General features: G+C 43.1%; 5 protein-coding genes across 11 annotated transcripts in view; 2 read left to right on the forward strand and 3 right to left on the reverse strand.

Annotated features, from left to right (window-relative positions):
- Positions 1-9,333, forward strand: part of mld (molting defective) — a 40,051-nt gene extending 30,718 nt beyond the window's left edge. For 3 of the 7 annotated variants that reach the window (XM_015171696.3, XM_032435665.2, XM_015171697.3), the window contains 5 exons: positions 876-4,476; positions 5,444-5,515; positions 5,606-6,319; positions 7,912-8,055; positions 8,304-9,333. In XM_015171696.3, coding sequence (XP_015027182.1) covers positions 876-4,476; positions 5,444-5,515; positions 5,606-6,319; positions 7,912-8,055; positions 8,304-8,539 — 4,767 coding nt within the window. In that variant the 3' untranslated portion in view covers positions 8,540-9,333. The remainder of the gene's footprint in view (positions 1-875; positions 4,477-5,443; positions 5,516-5,605; positions 6,320-7,911; positions 8,056-8,303) is intronic. The other 4 variants (XM_015171695.3, XM_070207536.1, XM_002053347.4 and 1 more) reach the window with 4 other exon arrangements.
- Positions 9,334-9,366: 33 nt separating this feature from the next.
- On the reverse strand, positions 9,367-10,643 carry Syx18 (syntaxin 18). The gene is made up of 2 exons (XM_002053346.4): positions 9,648-10,643; positions 9,367-9,586 (listed from the first exon to the last, which is right to left on the reverse strand). Exons 1-2 carry the CDS (start codon positions 10,641-10,643, stop codon positions 9,398-9,400), a joined length of 1,185 nt encoding a protein of 394 aa, XP_002053382.1. The 3' UTR covers positions 9,367-9,397.
- Positions 10,644-10,838: 195 nt separating this feature from the next.
- Positions 10,839-12,293, forward strand: LOC6629872 (replication factor C subunit 4). Its single transcript, XM_002053345.4, has 3 exons — positions 10,839-11,028; positions 11,096-11,963; positions 12,021-12,293. The coding sequence occupies exons 1-3, from the start codon at positions 10,913-10,915 to the stop codon at positions 12,105-12,107; spliced, it is 1,071 nt and encodes a 356-aa protein (XP_002053381.1). The 5' UTR covers positions 10,839-10,912; the 3' UTR covers positions 12,108-12,293.
- A 264-nt stretch (positions 12,294-12,557) lies between these two features.
- On the reverse strand, positions 12,558-13,565 carry Taf9 (TBP-associated factor 9). Its single transcript, XM_002053344.4, has 2 exons — positions 13,357-13,565; positions 12,558-13,288 (listed from the first exon to the last, which is right to left on the reverse strand). Exons 1-2 carry the CDS (start codon positions 13,505-13,507, stop codon positions 12,702-12,704), a joined length of 738 nt encoding a protein of 245 aa, XP_002053380.1. The 5' UTR covers positions 13,508-13,565; the 3' UTR covers positions 12,558-12,701.
- A 154-nt stretch (positions 13,566-13,719) lies between these two features.
- On the reverse strand, positions 13,720-19,386 carry RhoL (Ras-like GTP-binding protein RhoL). The gene is made up of 3 exons (XM_002053343.4): positions 19,174-19,386; positions 14,434-14,679; positions 13,720-14,361 (listed from the first exon to the last, which is right to left on the reverse strand). Exons 2-3 carry the CDS (start codon positions 14,665-14,667, stop codon positions 14,038-14,040), a joined length of 558 nt encoding a protein of 185 aa, XP_002053379.1. The 5' UTR covers positions 14,668-14,679; positions 19,174-19,386; the 3' UTR covers positions 13,720-14,037.
- Between the last annotated feature and the right edge of the window lie 122 nt (positions 19,387-19,508).

Raw genomic sequence — 19,508 nt, forward strand, 5'->3', positions numbered from 1 at the left:
ATATTAGTTAGTATTAGTTATTTTCAGTTGATTTTACTATTTTTGTTGAATTTATACTCTGATGCAATCATTCACTTGGATAACAAAGACAAATCATTTGCTCCAAATAACACAATGAGGCGGCGACAAGTGGCTGCAAATTTTGCCACTTGGCTGACCAGGCCAGAGCAGGCGAACTTCGCCGCCCGCCGCTTTGTCTGCTTAACTGGCCATAAAATATTTATTTATGCTGAGCAGAGACAATAGCTTATCATTTAATATCGCTTACTTTCCAAAAAGTAATTTACAATGCCCTTTACACATATTCAATGTCAATAAATTAATGCATAAGCTTTTTAAGTTGATCCAAAAGTAGCTACAAAGAAAAGTGAAAGATAATCAGTTGAAATCCGATTGAGTCAAAACAGAAGTTGAGTAATGGCTGAGAGTGTGAAACAAACGTTTCCAATGCTCAAAAAAATCTTACTGTACATTGTCCGTTTTAACATTAATATTAACAGAGATAACATAACATTTGTAATGCTTAAGGTTTAACATGAATTGCGAGCGGTTATTTGTTGCTTTGTGGAACAGCTGATAGTTTGGGATCTAGTTGAAATATGCAGTTATGATATTTATTAGCCTTAAATAAACCGACCACTTGTATATTAATTTAAGATAGTTGATAGCTTTGTTTTTACTGTTACATAAGCAAGTTTTTCAATATGGCAACATTGAAAATTGCGGCTTAACTGTCCAATAGAGTGCCACTGAGCATACTGTTATATTAACATTACCAGAGGCAGGAACATTGGCGGAACCACTTAACATAGATATGTTAATAAAGTGTTTATGAAAAAAATTTAGTTGTACTAAAATGTTTTCTGTTTTTGCAGATCTCACGCGATGATGGCCTGCCCCAGGAGATCTGTCGGCAGTGCAAGGCACAGTTCATAATGGTTGCCAAGTTCCGGCGGCGCTGCATGCGTGTACAGCAGCGGCTAGAGGAGTATGCCAAGGAGATAGCCGAGCGCAAGAGATGGCTGGCCGCCAAGCAAGTGGAGCAACCACAGCAAAATGAGACATCTGAAGAGTATTATCTGCACCTGCCCGAGTCACAAATAGAGCGTAAGCGTCGCCTGGTGCTTAGTAAGGAAGCGGTATCGCAGCCGAAACAAGCCAAGACTGAAGCCGAGACTGAAGCCGAACCGCGCAAACTGCGACGCCTGCAGCTTAGATTGCGTAACATGCGCATTGCCTCCTTGCCAGCCAGCCAGATTGAGACTGAACAACCGACGCGAAGTGCGTCACAGCAGGGCGAATTAAAGGTGCGCTCGCCACTGAGAATGCTATGCAAAAAAATGCACATGCCCTGGAAAACGAAGGCGGCACGCAAACAGCTCTCAGAAACGTGGTCCAGCTGTTCGACAGCCTCCCACTGCCGGGCAGCGTCCATAACGCCAGAGGAGCTGACAGAGGCACCGTTGGCGACACCGCCACGAGCGCAGAGTTCCGACACGGAGACCGAAACAAGCGCAGGTCAAACGTCACCCGAGCAGCTCAGCGATTTGTCTGTGAATCCATGTCACGGCTTTGCAAGCGACTGTCCCGGTTGGTCACCTCCCTCCTCCATTTCATCAGTAGCTATGCCCGCCATCCAAGACGCAACGACGCCTAAGCCAATTGGACAGCTTCAGTTTCCACCAAAGCAAGAGACGCCCAAAAAACAGCTCGTGGTGCTTCGAAGAGGACGACGTGGGCGTAGCTCTGTGCCGCTAAAGCGAGCGAAGCGCATTGCAAAGAAAAAGAAGAAGCAGGCGAGTGCAAGGAATCATTTGTCCAAGCAGAAGATGGAGCAGGCGAGCAGTCAACCAAAAGAGCAACAGTGTGAAGAGATACTCGCAGCCGGGGCAGAGGAGCAGCTGACCAGCAGCTCCTCGGACGAAAAGCCATGCTACAGTCAGGATGTACAATCAGAAACCACCACCGAGGATCTGGCAGCCGTGACCACAGACGAGGAGCGGGAAAAACCAGGTGAATCAGCGGCAGCCGCTGAGAGCGACAACGTGCAACCCACAGTAACAACAAGTGAGTCCATGGAACAGCTGGAACACGACGCGCCAGAGCAGTTGCAGTCGCCCGACGCAACTGAATACCCTGCAGAAAATGCAACCAATGAAACTCAGGACAAAAGGCCAACAGAAGAAATGCAAAGCATATCAAAGAAAGTAAACGAGACACAGGAACAGATGGCAGTAGATGTAACCAACCCTTTGTACATACACAATGGAACTGCAGAAACAGCTGATTCCACAGTTCAATCTGAAGAGCTCACTTCATCCACCATGGAGCACAGCCAGCCAATCCAGGGCACTCAATGCCTGTCGCCGGAAGTGCCTGCTTCCGAATGCGAAATAGAGCTGCGCATTACAAACGATGAGCAGCCGCCCGTTGAAGAGCCCGTGCAAGAGGCGGAGGAGCCAGCGTCGGAGCTTATAGTAAGCATACCGTTAGATGTGCTCGGCGACGAGCTGCAGCGAAAACTATGCAGCAGCGATCCAATCGCGCAGGAGGAGGAAGAGCATGCTCAAGATGCCGAGCCTAAGGAGCCCACAGAGGCAGACGATGTGAATAACAATGAGAATAGTGAGAATTTTTGCCAGAGTGCTACAGCAGATAGCTTCAATGCTGCTGTGGCACTCACAACCAAAAAAATTGAAGCAGAACCAAATGGAGGGAAGCCAGTGGTGCCACTCGACGACGACATGGAGTCTCTGGAACGATTAGCTGAGATGCAGCCGAATGCACCGGTTGCGGAAGTGCAGCCGCTCCGTGCTGTGAATGCCAGCTCCATGGATTTCTTGGCCGAATTCGAGAAGCACTGTGAGAAGACGCTCAAGCTGCAGGCGAAGGCGGCGCCACTGGAAACGAAACTAGAACTGGTGGAGGCCAAACAGCAGCTGGAGGTGGAAATGAACGATGTGGAGAGCACACTGCATGGCATACTGAATGAGATGCAGGACCAGCATCTCTATACGCCTGTCTGTACGCCGATTGATGAATTTTTAACGCCTGCCGATTATGTGCCGCTGAGCGAAACGGAAACGCCAGCGGCCACGCCAACAGCGCCACAGCTATACGCATCGCCAGCTGAGACACCTCAGGGGCAGGTGCCGCCACAGCAGCAGCAACAGGTGAAGGAGGGGAATCTGTTTGACAGCAGCAACTTTAGCAATGAGCTGATCGGCTTCCAAAATGATATGCCCTGCTTTGAGAACATTGAGGCTACGCCTGAATCGATGGCGGCGCAACAGAGCCTGCAGCTGGAGCTGACGCAGCTGCTCAATGAGCTGCAGCCGGCACAGCAGCAATCAGCACAGCAGCAACAGCCGCTGCCACAACAGCAACAGTTGCAGCTACAACAGGAAGCTGTCAACCATGAGGCACTGTACCAGGCGCCGCTTACCGCCCCATCTCCAGTGAACGGCAATAAGTTGCAGATCATCCAAATGCAGCCACAGGAGACGCTGTGGCAGGCACAGGCAACAACCGCACAGCAGACGACAACGACACAGCTGCAATGGTCGACTGTGGGCGGCCTGGAGGCCATCAAGACAACACCTGTTGCCGGCCTGGATAGTCTTGATGGCAGCGGCACAACCACCTACTACATCAATGCCAGCGATCTTTACCAGACGCAGCTGCAGCAGCAACCAGGTCAGCTGACGGGCGATAGCTATGCAATACTCGATAGCAACGAGAACTACGTGTTGGAGCAGCAGCAGCAGCAACAACAGCAGCAACCCATTATGATACTCATACAGCAGCCAGAGCTGCAGCAGCCGGTGGCATCCGCCAGCAATCCGCAGCAGGCGCCGCTGCATATAACATACGGCACTAGCCTGGGTAATGAGCTGCACGCCTATCCCCAACAGCAGTTGCAGCAACAGCAGCAGCAGCAGCAGCAACAACAGCAGCAGCAGGAACAACGTACACAACAAAAACCACAACAACAAAAACCTCACTCACAGTCACAACAACAAGTACAAAATACAGTATTAGGCTTGCCTCCTGCCGTACCGCCGCCCACCCGCGGCCGTCCGCCCTTGCTCAAGTGCCGCTTCTGTCAGAATGGACCGCGTTTCTCCAACAGCCTGGAGTATAGTCGCCACATCATTGAGCTGCACCCGGCCGTGGCGCCCTTCAATTGTCCCCACTGCCCGCTGGCGTTTGCCGGTCGCAGCAAGCGCAGCCAGCACATCCTCAACCACCACATGGTGCAGCAGTTCCACTGTGGCCAATGCTCACTGATGTTGCCCTCGCAACGGGCTCTGGATTTGCACTTGCAACGCTTTCACATGCCGCTGCCAACGGAATCGACCGCGTCCAGCGAGCCAGCTGCTGGCGCTGTGCGCCTAGACGAGGTTCAACTGCAAATAGCCAACAAGAGAGAGTTCCCTAAACTGCTGCAGCAGAAGAAGTCGCCGCATATGCCTGGTGAGTTTTCAAATGTACCAAGTTTTTATAGCTATCAATCCGAGCCCAAAAATGAAACAAGCTGCAAGACCAACTATCGCTAGCTATATCTAGTTCACATCAATTAAGCGACAAATGAACCAGTGCTTTTATGTTTAATTAGTTATCAATTTTGTTTCTAGTTAATTGATGAAACTAACTGCAAAAACAAAAAACAAGTAATGTTCCCTTTTATGAGTGTTTCAGTTCTAAATCTAGTTCATTCAAAATGCGCTGAACTAATGCTTCTGCTTGTTGAACTAGATTTAGGCTCCATGTGCTCAAGATTGTTTCATTATCAGTAAAAGTACTTACATTCTGTTTAGGTAGCTCTAGCTGTACGACCCAATTATTTTGGGTCTGGGAACTGTGAACTAGTTTTAGTTTTGGTTTATAAAAGTAAAATATATATCTCATCAGTCCCATTTGTTCAAAAAATTGTAGTATTACATAAATTAAAATAGAAACTTCATTTCTCTAAAGATAGTTCCTTTGAATATAAAACAAAATTAATTATCTTTTGCATTAATTAGTTGACATAAACTTTGCATCTTCTTGTTAAGCTTTTGATTTCGTTAACTTCACTAATTTTTTTTCTTGAATTAACTAAATTAAATAACTATTTTGTTATGTTACATTTTTGTGTAGAGAATATTGTACTATGAGAAATTTCCTTCTACGAATTAGTTTCTATTTTGTATACATAAGATGATGATTATTAATATTTTTTGAATGAAGAACAAGGGCGTTCTGTTAGAAGAAACTTTGCCTTATACTGTTGCTTCGTAAATAAGTTAATTTATTAAACTGTCGCCTAATGTTTGTTAAAGTAATTAGTTATTGCCCAGCTCCATTAGCTTTTACTAATGCTTATACTCTATGCCTCTTTCTCTCTCCTTTCCTCATTGGTTGTCCTATCTTTTAACTGTGTTTGCCTGCGCATGCGTAGCTTTGGATCTTGAAACAAGTCTGCCACAGCCACGCAGGACGCGCATACTCTGCTGCCCGGACTGCGAGGACTGTAAGTATATAAATTTCTTTTGAAAAAAAAAATGATCCTTGAGTATTTACTACCGTTTACTAATGTATTATTTTTGAAATTTGTCTCCAGGCTCAAGTGGACACAGTCATGGCAGCGGCCAGTCGACGTACGAGGAGCTGACCAATTTGCAGCCACCGCCGACGGTGCTGACGCCGCCGTCGACAATTGCATCGGTGCCGTCGCCGCAGCCAACGCCGCACATAACGTTGCCCTCGCCGGAGCAATCGGAGCCGGACTCGACGACGGCAACCTTGCGGCAATTTCGCAAGCGCTGCGTGGCCAACTGCTCGACAGGAGCAACAACACCAATCGCAGCACCAACGGCAGCAGCTGCAGCAGCAACAATGCTAACCACAGCCGCATCGCCGTCGCCCTCCTCGTCGCCGTCCTCGTCGACAATGGAGACGAGCGTAACGCTGCAGCTGGGCAAACTGAGCAGCAGCCATCAGTGCGTGATCTGCGAGAAGCGTTTTACCAATATCATAGCGCTTCGCAAGCACCAGCAACTGGCCCATGATTCGCAGACATCCATGCCCTGGGTGTGCAGCATTTGCAAGCGTGGCTATCGGAAACGCACCGACATGGATAATCATATGAAATCCCATGAGCCCAAGGGTCGTCCGTACGAGTGCAATGAGTGTTGGGTACGTTTTCCGGAATTCAAACAGCTGGCAATGCACAAGTTCACCGTCCATGAGCTGATCAAGCCGCATACCTGCGATGAGTGTGGTAAACAATTTGGTACGGAGAGCGCCTTGAAGACGCACATTAAGTTTCACGGTGGTAAGTTTTTGGGTGCTCGCACGCATGCGGATGCGGTGGCTAACCGGGTGCCGGTTGGATGCTAGCTAAGCTTTACTATAAAGTACATATACATTATAGACACATTCATATATATATACATTTTCATACCTAGTAACATACACATAGATTTGATTCAATTGTAGTATTAATAGAACCAATAGCTCGTTATTTTGTTTACTAATCTTAACCCAAAAAAACACCTTCATCCCTTTTTTTTATGCTAACAGTTTACACTACCGTGATTATTTCCTCTAAAGGTAAAAAGGAAATCTAAACTCAGTGATACTTTTATTTATTGTGAATGCCATGCAAAGTGCCTACTTATAATATAATATGTAGCCTATAATTTTGTTGTATTGTAATTCATTGTAATTCCCTTTAAAGTATAAATATGTGAGTTTTATTCTTACGCTCTTGAGCGCATTTGATTATTCCCGTCTTCTTTGCGTCCCATTCGTAAACGCTTTGCTCTAAGGCTTATAGCACTTAATGGCCATGCATTAGAACAAATTATTTTGGTAAAATTGTACTTTGCCAAAAAGCATTTTAAAATTATAAGTCATCTTTTTGGAGATGCGATAATAATAGTAAAAATTCATTAAGAAATACTTTCTTTTACGTGTTACGATAACAAGAGATAGTTAACTCTTTCTCAGGCAATTATTTTGGCATAATCGAGAAATTCACGCAGCGCACAGCTTGACAGAAATTTTGCTTAAAACTAACCCAAATACTGCCTTAATTGCACCCTATATAAGGTAATATAGTCTAACCAGAGCCAGAACTTTATTAATTTACATCATACTAAAGCTTATCAAAGAATTAAGTATTGTAATTCATCGCGAGTTAAAACGCTTTAATTTACACTGTCAATCAATATAAATTAATGATCACGTTGAGTTGGGTATTAGCATAAATGAGGTACATGTACTATAATATGATAATCGGGTAGTACCAAGTTTTAAGTATTGTATGCAAATATGTATGGGTTTTGTGTATATAAACAAACAGAAATTAATAGTAATGCATAGAGACAAAACTAATAAGAGAGGAACACACTATAATTGTAGTTTTTAAAAAGAAATATTCACGTAGTTAGTGTTGATGTTTCAGATTGTTTTGACGTAAGCGTTCGAGAACCTAATTTGTTTAAAACCAGTTTGCACACCTCCTTTGGATTCGTTGCACTCACAGTTAACTGGCTGTTAACAAACTTTAGACAGTTGGAAAACTTTGACAAAAAGTGTGATTAAAAAATATTCGTGTTGTTATCCCCTTTACAACCCACATGGAACCCTAGAATATCAAATCGAAAACCAATATACAATCTTTCAAACTGCATTTCTATTGGGTTCACTGCACTTGCTGTTAACTGTCTGTTAGCAACATTAGAACATATGTTAAATCGCTGTTAAACAATTTTGTGTTAACAAATGTCTCCAACTGTGTTTCAAAGCTCCTCCAGACACAGCACTGTACCAACCGCATTGTCAACTCACGCTGTTGACCACATGTAAAGAATCTAACTGCCGCTTAGCTACAAAGCGAACCCCCAATTGATTTTCTTACAGAAAGCGGCTTCGAGTGCGATGAATGCGGCGAGGCATTCGCCTATATCAAAGATTTGCGCAAACATCGGCGCACCCACAACAGCGAACTATTTTACAAATGCGATTACTGTCCACGCACGTTTCTACATTTTTCGAGCCATCGTGGTAAAGTTTTAGCCAAAAGCTTCTGGGCACTGAAATAAAACCTAAACTAAGTAGTATCTAAATGTAGTGGCTAGTTCTAATTAGTTTAAATCTATTATATTTATATTTTTTTAGTTATTTAATATTTAAGCTCGATTGCCTGATGATACGCATAACACCTGCACCAGCTTTAGACATTAAGTAGAATTTAAGTCATAATATTAAAAATGGAAAAAACATTAATTAACTGAATTTGCTTTCATGTGCAGCACATATAAATACCCACCTGCCGCTGGGCGTATTCCTCAACGATAAGATGCCCAGCAGCGTGAGCAGCAAAATCGAGAATCCTTCGACGCCAGCAACTACCGAGGAATCGCTGCCATTGACGCCGCTTAGCAGTTGCAACGGCAACGGCGGCAGCATCGAGGATTGCCCCGGCTCTGTGGAGCTGGTGGAGAGCAGTGTGGCGCCATCGTTGGATATGATTGTGAATACGCCATAACGATTATCGCAGCTTTATTATTTGGTTTATCAGGAACCTGGAACGGAACCTTCCTATTACTATTGCTATGTCTAGCGATGGCTTCCATTTTGAAATACACACAGAGAGAGAAAACCCAGCACAACAGCAAAACTGTTGCAGACTGCATTGAATGCACAAAACTAGTTGTAAGCCACCACACACAAAAAATACTTAGTTACACTTAAGACTAGATCTAATATCAAAAAATGGGGGATATTCATGGAATGAATGTTATATATGTGTACTACGAAGTACTGCGACAACAAATTGTGAACTTTTTTATTATGGAACCTCATTTCAGGTGCAAACTAGATAAAACTAACATGCGGCACAGTTTTAAATATTACACTAATTTAAGACAAGTCTTGCTTACAGACAACCTAACTATTTTGGCTGAAGAATTGAATTGAAGAATTGATTCATAACGCATTTTTTAAATAATGGAACTGATGACATTATGATGATGATTGAACTCTACTTAATTTAGTTTTTAAGACGCCTATTATTATTGTACTTTATTTTCAATTGGTAAATGTTTGGCTCTCTGAGTTTCATTTGAACAAATTATGAAACACAAACGATTAATTAACTCAAATATCATTTACAATTTAGTTAAGGCTGAGCTCACTTAATTTGTAACCTTTAGTTATAAAACGAAATAGCGCTAGTGACAACAAGAACTACTACACAAACAACATTGTTTCTAATTTTTTATTTTTAAATATAAATTACGTAATAAACAAGTTATGTTTTAGAGTGCGATAACAAAAACAATCATGAGTTTTTCACGTTCACGTGTTTTCTTAATTAATTTTTTTACACGAAACAATTTGTATTTTAATCGTAGTACCAGTCAAGAAATAGTAAGGAGAAAGACATGACCAGCAAAAAGAATAAGGACCAGACACGCAAACCGGCATTGCGCTGCGTCGCCTGACGTATCTGCTCGTTGGCATCCTTGACGTTCTCCGTGGTGCCCACCACGGCGCTCACAATGCGCTCGATATTGTGTTGTTGCAAAGCAACCTGTTGAATAAACATAAATCGGGTTTAAACGCGTGCAGCTTAAGGATTGCATTCTGCTCACCTTCTCTGTAAATATGTCCTGCAGCTGTGCAATGTCCACAACGTTCTTTTCAATTTGTTCGACCTCCTCGGAGACGCCCTGCAGCAGATTGTATATGTGCACATTTTCAGCTTCGAACAGCTGCATATCCTCGGCGCTTAACACATCCTCTCCATCGTTCTCTTGCTGCTGCGCAGTCTTCTGAATGTCCTCGTCCAGTGCAACTTTCGCCGAGGAGTCAGCGCTACTTATCCCGGCTGGTCGGCTGCGTTTGCGCGTGCGCGGCTGATGCTGATTGTCTGTGGTCGAGCTGCTGTCCAACAGCGACTCCTCCTGCTCGTCATCCCACTCAGCCCAGCTGTCGTTGTTCCAATCGTTATCCTCGTCTGCTGCTGCCACAGGCGACAACTCTTCGTGGCTGTCAACGCTGTCATTGCTCAGTTGACGCTTAGCCAGCTTGCCGCTGTTGGCGCCGGCTGGACGCACTGGTATCTTCTTCTTATCCGCCGCCAGTTTAAGCAGCCTGTATGTTTCTAGCTCGTGCTGAACGCGATATTTTTTTTGATCCAAGTAGATCTGCTCCACGCTGTGCAGATAGCTGACCAGCAAATCGAGCACTGCTTCGATGTGCTGACGCTCCTGTGGCTTTCGTTTAGCGCTCTTCCAGTCGCTGCGCATCTTGGCCAGATGCTGTGTATAGTATGTCACGAATTTCTCCGATTCGCGATCAATCAAATCGCGCTCGGCGTCCGTCATGTGGGTGGCGCTCTTCAGGTGCTGCCCAATGCGCATATAGGCCGTGCGATTCTCGATAAGCACATTCCGAAGCGTTGTTATCTTGTTGCAAACATCCTTTGCCTGTTTGGCAAAGTCATTGTTGCCAGCGGTGGGCTTTGTGGTGATGGCGCCCGAACGTTGTTGCTTGTCCTGTGCTTTGGCTTTGGCGGCCGCCAGCTCAGTCTTGCGTTGCAGTCGCACCGTCATAACGCTGGCCTTAAAGTGCTGCGTTATGTCCATGGTAATGTGTTCTTATTTAAATAATTAAACTAACTGAAGCAACAACTCAATTTGTAAATTCCACATCATCATCAACAACAATTACCAACACTTGCTGACTGATTGAGAGGCTTTCAATAGAACTAGTTCCTTTCGTTCGTTTGCCAGCACTGTTACAATCTAACATGACTGCCAACTCTGTTATTGCCATTGTGAGTTAACATGCGACTCAGCTGTTCCATTCGCGCCAAATTTTTGTTGCGACTTTTAAAATTGTTATCCCAAACAAAATGCAGGCGTTTTTAAAAACTGGCAAATCCAGCTCTGGCAACAGCAGCACAGACAAACAGGCAACCAATGCGCCCACCGAACGCCGCAAACCCCCCGCACCATGGGTGGAAAAATAGTAAGTGGCATTTAAAACTCGAGCACATTACAACTGTTGTCATATTTGCATTGATTTTGCCGCATAGTCGCCCAAGAAGCGTTGATGACGTAGTTGAACAATCGGAGGTGGTGGCTGTGCTGCGCAAATGCGTCGAGGGCGCCGATCTGCCCAATATGCTGCTCTATGGCCCGCCTGGCACTGGCAAAACGAGCACCATTCTTGCGGCGGCACGCCAAATCTTTGGCGACATGTATCGCGATCGCATACTAGAGCTGAATGCCTCCGACGAACGTGGTATCAATGTGGTGCGCACTAAGATCAAGAACTTTGCACAGCTTACGGCAAGTAATGTGCGTCCCGATGGTCGTTCGTGTCCGCCCTTTAAGATTATTGTCTTGGACGAAGCGGACTCCATGACCCATGCAGCACAGGCGGCTCTGCGTCGCACTATGGAGAAGGAGAGTCGCAGCACGCGTTTCTGTCTCATCTGCAATTATGTGTCGCGCATTATTGTGCCCATAACGTCGCGCTGCTCCAAGTTTCGCTTCAAGGCACTGGGCGAGACACAGATCATTGCGCGATTGCAGCACATATGCGAGCTGGAGGGCGTGCGCATTGATCCTGATGCTTACAAGTCCATTGTAAGGATATCCGGCGGTGATATGCGACGCGCCATCACCACATTGCAATCCTGCTATCGCCTCAAAGGCGCCGAGCACACCATTAACACAGATGATCTGCTCGAGATGTCTGGCATCATACCGGAGCATTATCTGGAAGATTATCTTGAGGTCTGTCGCTCGGGTAACTACGAGCGTTTGGAGCATTTTGTGCGTGAAATTGGCTACTCGGCATACAGCGTTGGCCAGATGATGGATCAGTTCGTGGAGTTCATTGTCCGCTGCGGCTCCCTAACTGACAAACAGAAGGCCATCATATGCGACAAGCTGGGCGTAAGTTCCACGCTGTGGCCCTGTGTATTGGCTTAGCTAATCCTTAGTATTTTGCAGGAATGCTGCTACCGACTACAGGATGGTGGCTCTGAATATTTGCAAATCATGGATCTGGGCTGTACGATCATTCTCGCGCTTAAATGAAGTCCGAACTCCACTCACATGATCTTTTCCATTCAAACATTCTCAGAAGCAAAGTATCCTCTAGAAATTGCCGGGCATATTTCCGACAGACTGTTTTTTATATCGGGGAAACCTTAAGTCACAATTTGTTAAATTACTTTTTAACCATTAAAATTATTTTTTAATAAAAATGATGATATACATTAAGAGCAAATTTGTATACCCTGTAAGTTCTTTTGAACATTGGAGTCAGCTACTTTTTGAAGCGGCAGTTGGCAACGCTGCTTTGTTGCAATTGTATTTCAGTTAACACTAAATTGTTAGGCAGTGAAGTATACACTGCGAAAAATATCTGAAGTCTTTTTCTGTTGATCATAGAAAGTATATGCAATTGTACCTCGGGTGTTTAAATATTTGAATTGTCTTTCGATTCCTGACGTATTGTCAAGCAATTGAATATATAGATACACGTTAGCTAATAAACTCTACTTTTATAGTCATATGGAAATTGAACAAAATACAAAAGTTTTCGAAATGCCGAAACGTATTATCCGTTCAGATCCTTTAAATTTACAAATATATGCTTAATGTACATTAGTTTAGACATATATATTCTCAGTTCGCTGTAAATTCAAATTCCTCCTCCTCGCGTTCCCGCTTTACAGCCACGTTACTGCCACCAATGCTGCCCACGGCTGCCGCATCGCTGTCCACCTCCATTTTCATGTCACTGGCGTTTGGCTCGCTCTTGACCTCCATTGCGCTGACCGTTTTCGTTGCGGTTGTGAATTTAATGACTGGTTTGGGTATGGTAACCACCTGTTGTTTGGAGACAATTGAATGGGCGCGTTTGGGTCCATTGGCGCTGGACACCGGCTTCACGACCGTTTTCACAGCGCGTCCTTCGAGCGCGGATTTGGTCATCTTTTTGGGTTGATTTGTTGCGCGCAGCTTGTAGTTGACACCGGTCAGACAATAGCGATCGGGAGGCAGGCGCAGACCGCAATGCGGCTTGACGGGCGGCAGTGGCATAGCATTGCGCAGTTCGGCCATTTTGGCCAGCACATGACGTGATGGCGGCCCCGTGAAGCTCTTGTCCAGAGTCATCTCAGTGGCAAGGCGTACATCATCCAGATCGATGGTTTTCTTGCGCGCGTGATTCGCATATACCTTGGCGTCATCCAGTATGCAGGTCACATACCCTGTGGTAAAACCAAATTGGCTTTTATTCAAAAAAAAAAAAGTTGGAAGTTGTAGCTGCGGCACTTACGAAATGTGAATTCGAGCATTTGGTTGACGACGCGCGGCTCGTATTCCTGGATGTTGAGTTCCTTAAGTATGGACATAATAACCTGTGCATCCTTGGGCACATGTTTGATTTGTGCGCTGACTTTGGCTTTTTCAGCCTTTTCACTGCTCATTGTTTATTTTATTCTTATTTTTCAGCGCTGTTTGCTAAATGTCAGTGTGACCACAGGAGCTTAATGGGAAAATACAAAAATTATAAATACTAAAAATACATTACAGCGCTTTTGCAATGAGTTGGCAGCACTCTTACAAGTTACCGAACTTGGACCGCGTAAATCAACCGTTTATTATGTATTTGGCTAACCAATTAATTTGAAAAATATCATTGATTTTAATGACTAGTTTTTATTGAAAATATATAATACACAGCATATTCTGGCGCAAATATTTGTATAAATGCCATTTATGCATTTCTATTCAAACAATTCTGTAGTTAAATTTGTTGTTTTGATTTTTACATAAAAAAAAAATGCACTTTGGTCGCATACGAAAATTGTTTTCAGACAACTACAACTTAAAATAAGAGCTTAACGTTACATTTTCCTACACACACTGTGAAACAGGCGAATCGAATGCTCGCGAATTAGACAATTACATAATACAATTACGCATAACAATATTTAACATTAGGCATAGGACTTAATTAAAGTATTTTGCACGTTTGCGGCTTCTTTCCTGGTTTCTTCTCCACCGCTCGCACCGCCTCTTCGAACACCTGCGGTAAATTGATCTTCTTCTTCGCTGAACACTCGACCAATTGATGCGCATGTATCTCCTTGCGCAACCGTCGGCCCTCCTGTGTGGTTACAAACTTCTCTGAATTCGGTATACGCAAATCCAGCTTAGTGCCCACCAGAACCACAGGCACATTGGCGCCAAAGTGACGAATTTCTGGCCACCATTTACTCTTGATGTTCTCGAACGAGGTGCGACTGCTGATGGAATAGCATAACAGGAAGCAGTTCGTCTGTGGCAAAAAAAAAAGAAAAAAAGATTAGATAAGAACAGACAAACATTGTGCGTGTGTAGAAATACCCACATTTGGATAACTCAATGGGCGCAGCCTTTCGTAATCCTCCTGACCGGCCGTGTCCCATAGTGTCAAATTGTATTCATTATCATCGACTGTTATGTTGCAGGCATGATTATCGAATACAGTCGGTATGTACTCCTCGGGAAATTCGTTTTGTGTGTAGGTTATCAGGAGGCAGGTCTTACCCACCATGCCATCGCCCACGATGGTTATTTTAAGAGGGCGCAGACTTTTCGACATTGTGCAAATCAACTGAAAATATTGAAGAAAGCGGAATCGGCGCATTAATATGGGTAATATGTGTGCGTTGCCTTGCACCATTTGGTGGCATATGTTGAAGCGACATGCGTTGTTTATCTTGCCACACCCACAGCCCACTGCAACCGGAAATCTACTGTGTGAGTGTGTGTGTGTGTGGGCGCATTTTCTTCAATTTCGCAGGCCAGACAACTTAACATAAGACTTAACCGTTACAATTTTATGCAGCGGCTGTTATCAACAGCGCGCTGTTAACACATGAACTTCAAAATAATTAATCTAATCAGCAAAAGCTTAACAATTTTCATTTTTAAATGAAATTGCACATTGTACAAGCACTTGTGTGAGCAAAACAGCAGACGAGGGCATTAACAATTCCATTAAAAGTTAAATAAAACCCGCAAAAAAACTTTATAATGCTTCAATTGATTCTGTGAAATTCATTAGGCATTTTTGGGGCCTGTTGTTGTTTACGCCTTATATTACATAAAAACGTTTGAAAAACTTATGCACTTTCACCAGCCAAACAAAATGTTTCTTTTTTAATTAAAACTGGTTTTCAGTCAGCGTCAACCAAACGAGTTGTTGACCCAAAACATGAACTAGATTTCCCTACAGCATCTCATGTCCAGTGTTAAACAATGTTAAACACACAAATGCTCAATTTGCATTAAGTTACAGTTAGAGTCCGAAGCTCTTTCATTCCTCGAATACGCAGAAAACTCATACGAATTCTGGGAAACAGAAATCTTAAAATATGACTCATGCCATAAGATTGTCAGTCAATTGGCTGGGGCAACCTCTTATTACAATTATAAACAACCTGATTGAGTGCGAAATGAACAAATCTAAGAGCGGGTGTAGCTATATAGATGACAACGATCTGATTCTAGTGACTCATCCAACAGGTCAACCCACATAGTAAATAACAATAATACTTATTATATGCTACGGCAACGGGCTGCAGTTACAAACAGAAAACCGGTTATATTGACATATGAATTAATAAAGGTTGATCATCGTTTACCGTTCGCAGCAAGCATTTTCATTTGAACTTTCGTCTTGTGGCATGCCACAATACAAACACATTTCTACTTGGTCATATGCAGTTGCCTGATCTTTAATTGCAGCCGCACTCTTGATGTGGCTTCTTGGCGCCAACAGCTGATCTCTGAGTTCGCTGCCATGGTCATGCACCCCCCCCCCCCCCCACACACACACACACACACACACACACACAATTAAAGCTAATTGCTGTAGGGGCATCGCAACTGGGGTTAAGTGCTCACTTTGTAGTTCCGTTTTTTTTTTTTTTTTATTATTTTATCATACATGTGTTTTTTGTGCTGTACAGCAAAAATGTGTTTGCCATTTGGAATTTTATGTTTTAAAAGTAGATTGATCAAATTCATTTCATAAATTACTAAATTGCTGCCTACTCCTATGTTACCCAGATTGGGCACAATCTGAGTTTTCCACAATGGTTAAATGCTGGATTTGTGCCAATATATATTCATATGTGTATGATTCATTTAATTACAGCTGAGAGAAATTGCACTTGTTGTTGCTCATTCAAAAACTGTTCGATTACAGCTTTTGGAATTTCCACTCAGGTGTGCTCTGCCACATCTGATCATTCAGAACTTTTGGCAAAATTGCTTAATCAGCTGCCAATATGTATAAATAGCAACAGACCTTGTATAGTATATACATACAGGTGCACAATACACAATGTAATTTATTTGCACGCTAGTCACTAAAACAGAGCCCACATTTGGTTTGTTTATAATAATTTAAAAGAAGCGTCGAACAAGAAACAAGTAAAAAAAAAAACGCAATTAAATGCAAAACAAACGCAAGTGTTGTTTATTTATTTTTGTTCTGGTTCGGGTTGTAGTTGTTGTTGTTGTTGTTGTTGTTAATGCTACTTAATGGCGGAATGCTCCACTGGCGGGCGTTTAAATTTGTTTAGCATTTGCAAAAAAAAAAAGGGGGGGGGGGGCGGGTGGAAAATGAAAGCAAATTTTGCTATTTAGGTACAATTGCCTCTTCTGGCATGGCCTGTAGCTCAGCAATATTATTAGGATATGCACAAAAGATTGACAAAGTGTTATTGCCTTCGGTCTAGATCAACTATAGAGTATTATGCATGTGTGATATGTTTAACGGAAACGGAATATCAAAAGCAGACATCGAAATTGTAAGGCCCGAGAAGTGCTCGCATTGTAATTAATACACATAATAAATTATTTAAACATAATTACGCTTTCATAAAATATGAAATATACTGTACTGAAAACGACTTTTTTGTTATCGGTGCGGGGCAGGGACTGGAGTTGGGGCTGCGGCTGCGACTGCGTTGGCCTCTTGTAAACTTTACATATCAAGTTACGCGTTTATTGTTGTTGTTGTTGTTGTTGTTGCTGTTGCTGTTGCTACTGTTGTTGTCGTTATATTCTTGGAACACTTGCCACATTCACACTCTTTCCCAATGCCTTTGTTGCACTCTCTCTCTCTCTCACTCCCGCTGGCCAACTCTCTCCCTCCAACTAAAGCACTCGAAAATTGCTTTATACGAATTTATGGAACGTTCTTTGCACTGCTTCTTAGCTTAATCGACTTTATTGAACACACTCATATATATTTATATATACTTTAATCTACATAATGCACATATGTATGTTTATATGTATGTATAGTGCATATAAGTGAGACACTCTTCACAGCTTTTACAGCCCACTCCTTTGTGCCTTTATCAGCGCTTTGTAATCGCATCGTGCATCATACTATACAATTGCTCATATACAGCTATGGATGCTGTCACTACAATAAGAATTTCTCCATCGAGCCTTTTAAATATGTGCTAGTCCATGGGTGTGCAATGGAGCGTACTCTGATTTATATACTAATTATAGTCAAAGCTAAATTATGAGCTGCAGCTGTTTCGCCTCGTTTTTAGTTATAAATACATATTAAAAATAAAAAAAGCCCGATACTTGATTATAATCAGTTTTAAAAAAATGTCGAAACATTTATGCTTACGTTCTTATCACAGCTCATATAGATAGCTTAGGATTGGAATTAGCTAATTGAATTACTAATGAGAAACACTAATGAAACAAAAATGATGTTTATTTAAAAATAGCAATTTTTTAAGACCAAAGTACTTATTTCCACATTGAACAGCCTGTATGACACCAAATCTTTGTTAGATTTCCAACAATATATAAAGTGCGAGTACAGTTGTTCTAACATATATATGGCGTATGGCAACCAGATAGAAGTTTTGCTATTCATTTTCGCTGTTTATATGTGTACGTGTGCATGTGTATTTTGTTTTATGATTTCACGCATGTGTTTTCGTAGTTAATAAACCGATTAGATAAGAGATATATGTATATGTGTGTAGGTGTGTAGGTGTGTGCGATTATTCGTATCTGCTATATAAAAGAAATCAACTTGAAAGTGCGATAAGTGCAACTATATAGCTGGTTAGCTGCCCGACAAACAACTATATATATATATATACATATATATGGACATACTCTCGATATGATATAGGAAAATTTGTTGCGATTTGGTTACGGGATTCACGCCGCACGCGCTGTCAATTAGTTTAATTAATTGAGGTCGTATTTTATGGCATAGGTCGTATTAAATTGATTTGCTGTTGATTTGATGGGGATCACTGCCAGCATTGGGTGTGATGTGTTGGGGTGGGTGTTCAGCTGTCACGTACTTGAAGATTTCCTGTGGAAGCACACACACACACACCATAGCACGCCCCCTCTGGCCAGGCCAGAACAGGCGAGTTGGCCTTTAATGGCCATGCAGCCATATAATTGTTGTTAACTTAAAATGGTAACGGGCCTAAAACAGTGCGCGCAGCCAGAGAGCCAGACTGGCAGATAAACAGCGAGAGCGGGCCAGACAAAGACGGAGAGTGTGTGGGAGAGCGAGAGAGCAGCTATAATCAAAAAGCTGGTTGGCATTCCAGAGCCATTGGGCGGGCGTATGTGTGAGCGTGTGACGTGAGCGCCATACAAAAGTGACTCAGGTGATAAAGAGGTGATCACGAAAACGATACCAAAAATCGAAAAAGAAAACAGCAACAGCAACAACAATAACTACAACAGAAGCAGAAGCAGCCGCCGCGTTAGCTCAGAATGCAATGAACAGGTTGTTTGATGCTGCTTTAAGCCAAAACAGTTGCCAAGATGCTTTCTACTGATTAGGTTAAAGATGTTTACACAAAAGATACACACACACACACACACACACACACACACACGCGCGCGCTTGCACAGTTTCAGATACGCAATTGTACAAGGTCAGCAAAGCTGCCTGCACATAATACTTATTATATTATATTGAATATTGGCTGTGGCATTATGGACAACTTAAAGTTGCGTACAATTGCAACTGCAGCGCCCACAGCACGTACTTATAGATACACGTACACGTACTCGTATTCGCACTCGCACTCACTTTGTTTTTGTTAATATATATTTGTATATATATATTTTATATTTTGTAATTTTTGTTTGCTCTTTGCAACAAATCAATCGAGCGACACGTCCGTCTCTGGCGATGACGTCTGTTGATCAGTGAGCGTATTTGGAAACACAGCGCGCAGCACGAGACGCAACACAAAAACAGCAGCTAACTATAGAGAGCTGGCACAACCGATCGCTCCGGCAGTCGTCACGCAACTGAGAACGAGTATCTGACGGATAACGTTGAGTGGCCAAAAGGCGCGGAGAGCGCCAGAGCGCTGCTGCTGCACTCAAAGCAAATGATTTCAACAATAGCGGTCAGTTGTT

Source organism: Drosophila virilis, chromosome 2, assembly GCF_030788295.1.
Source record: "Drosophila virilis strain 15010-1051.87 chromosome 2, Dvir_AGI_RSII-ME, whole genome shotgun sequence".
Taxonomy (NCBI): Eukaryota; Metazoa; Arthropoda; class Insecta; order Diptera; family Drosophilidae; genus Drosophila; species Drosophila virilis.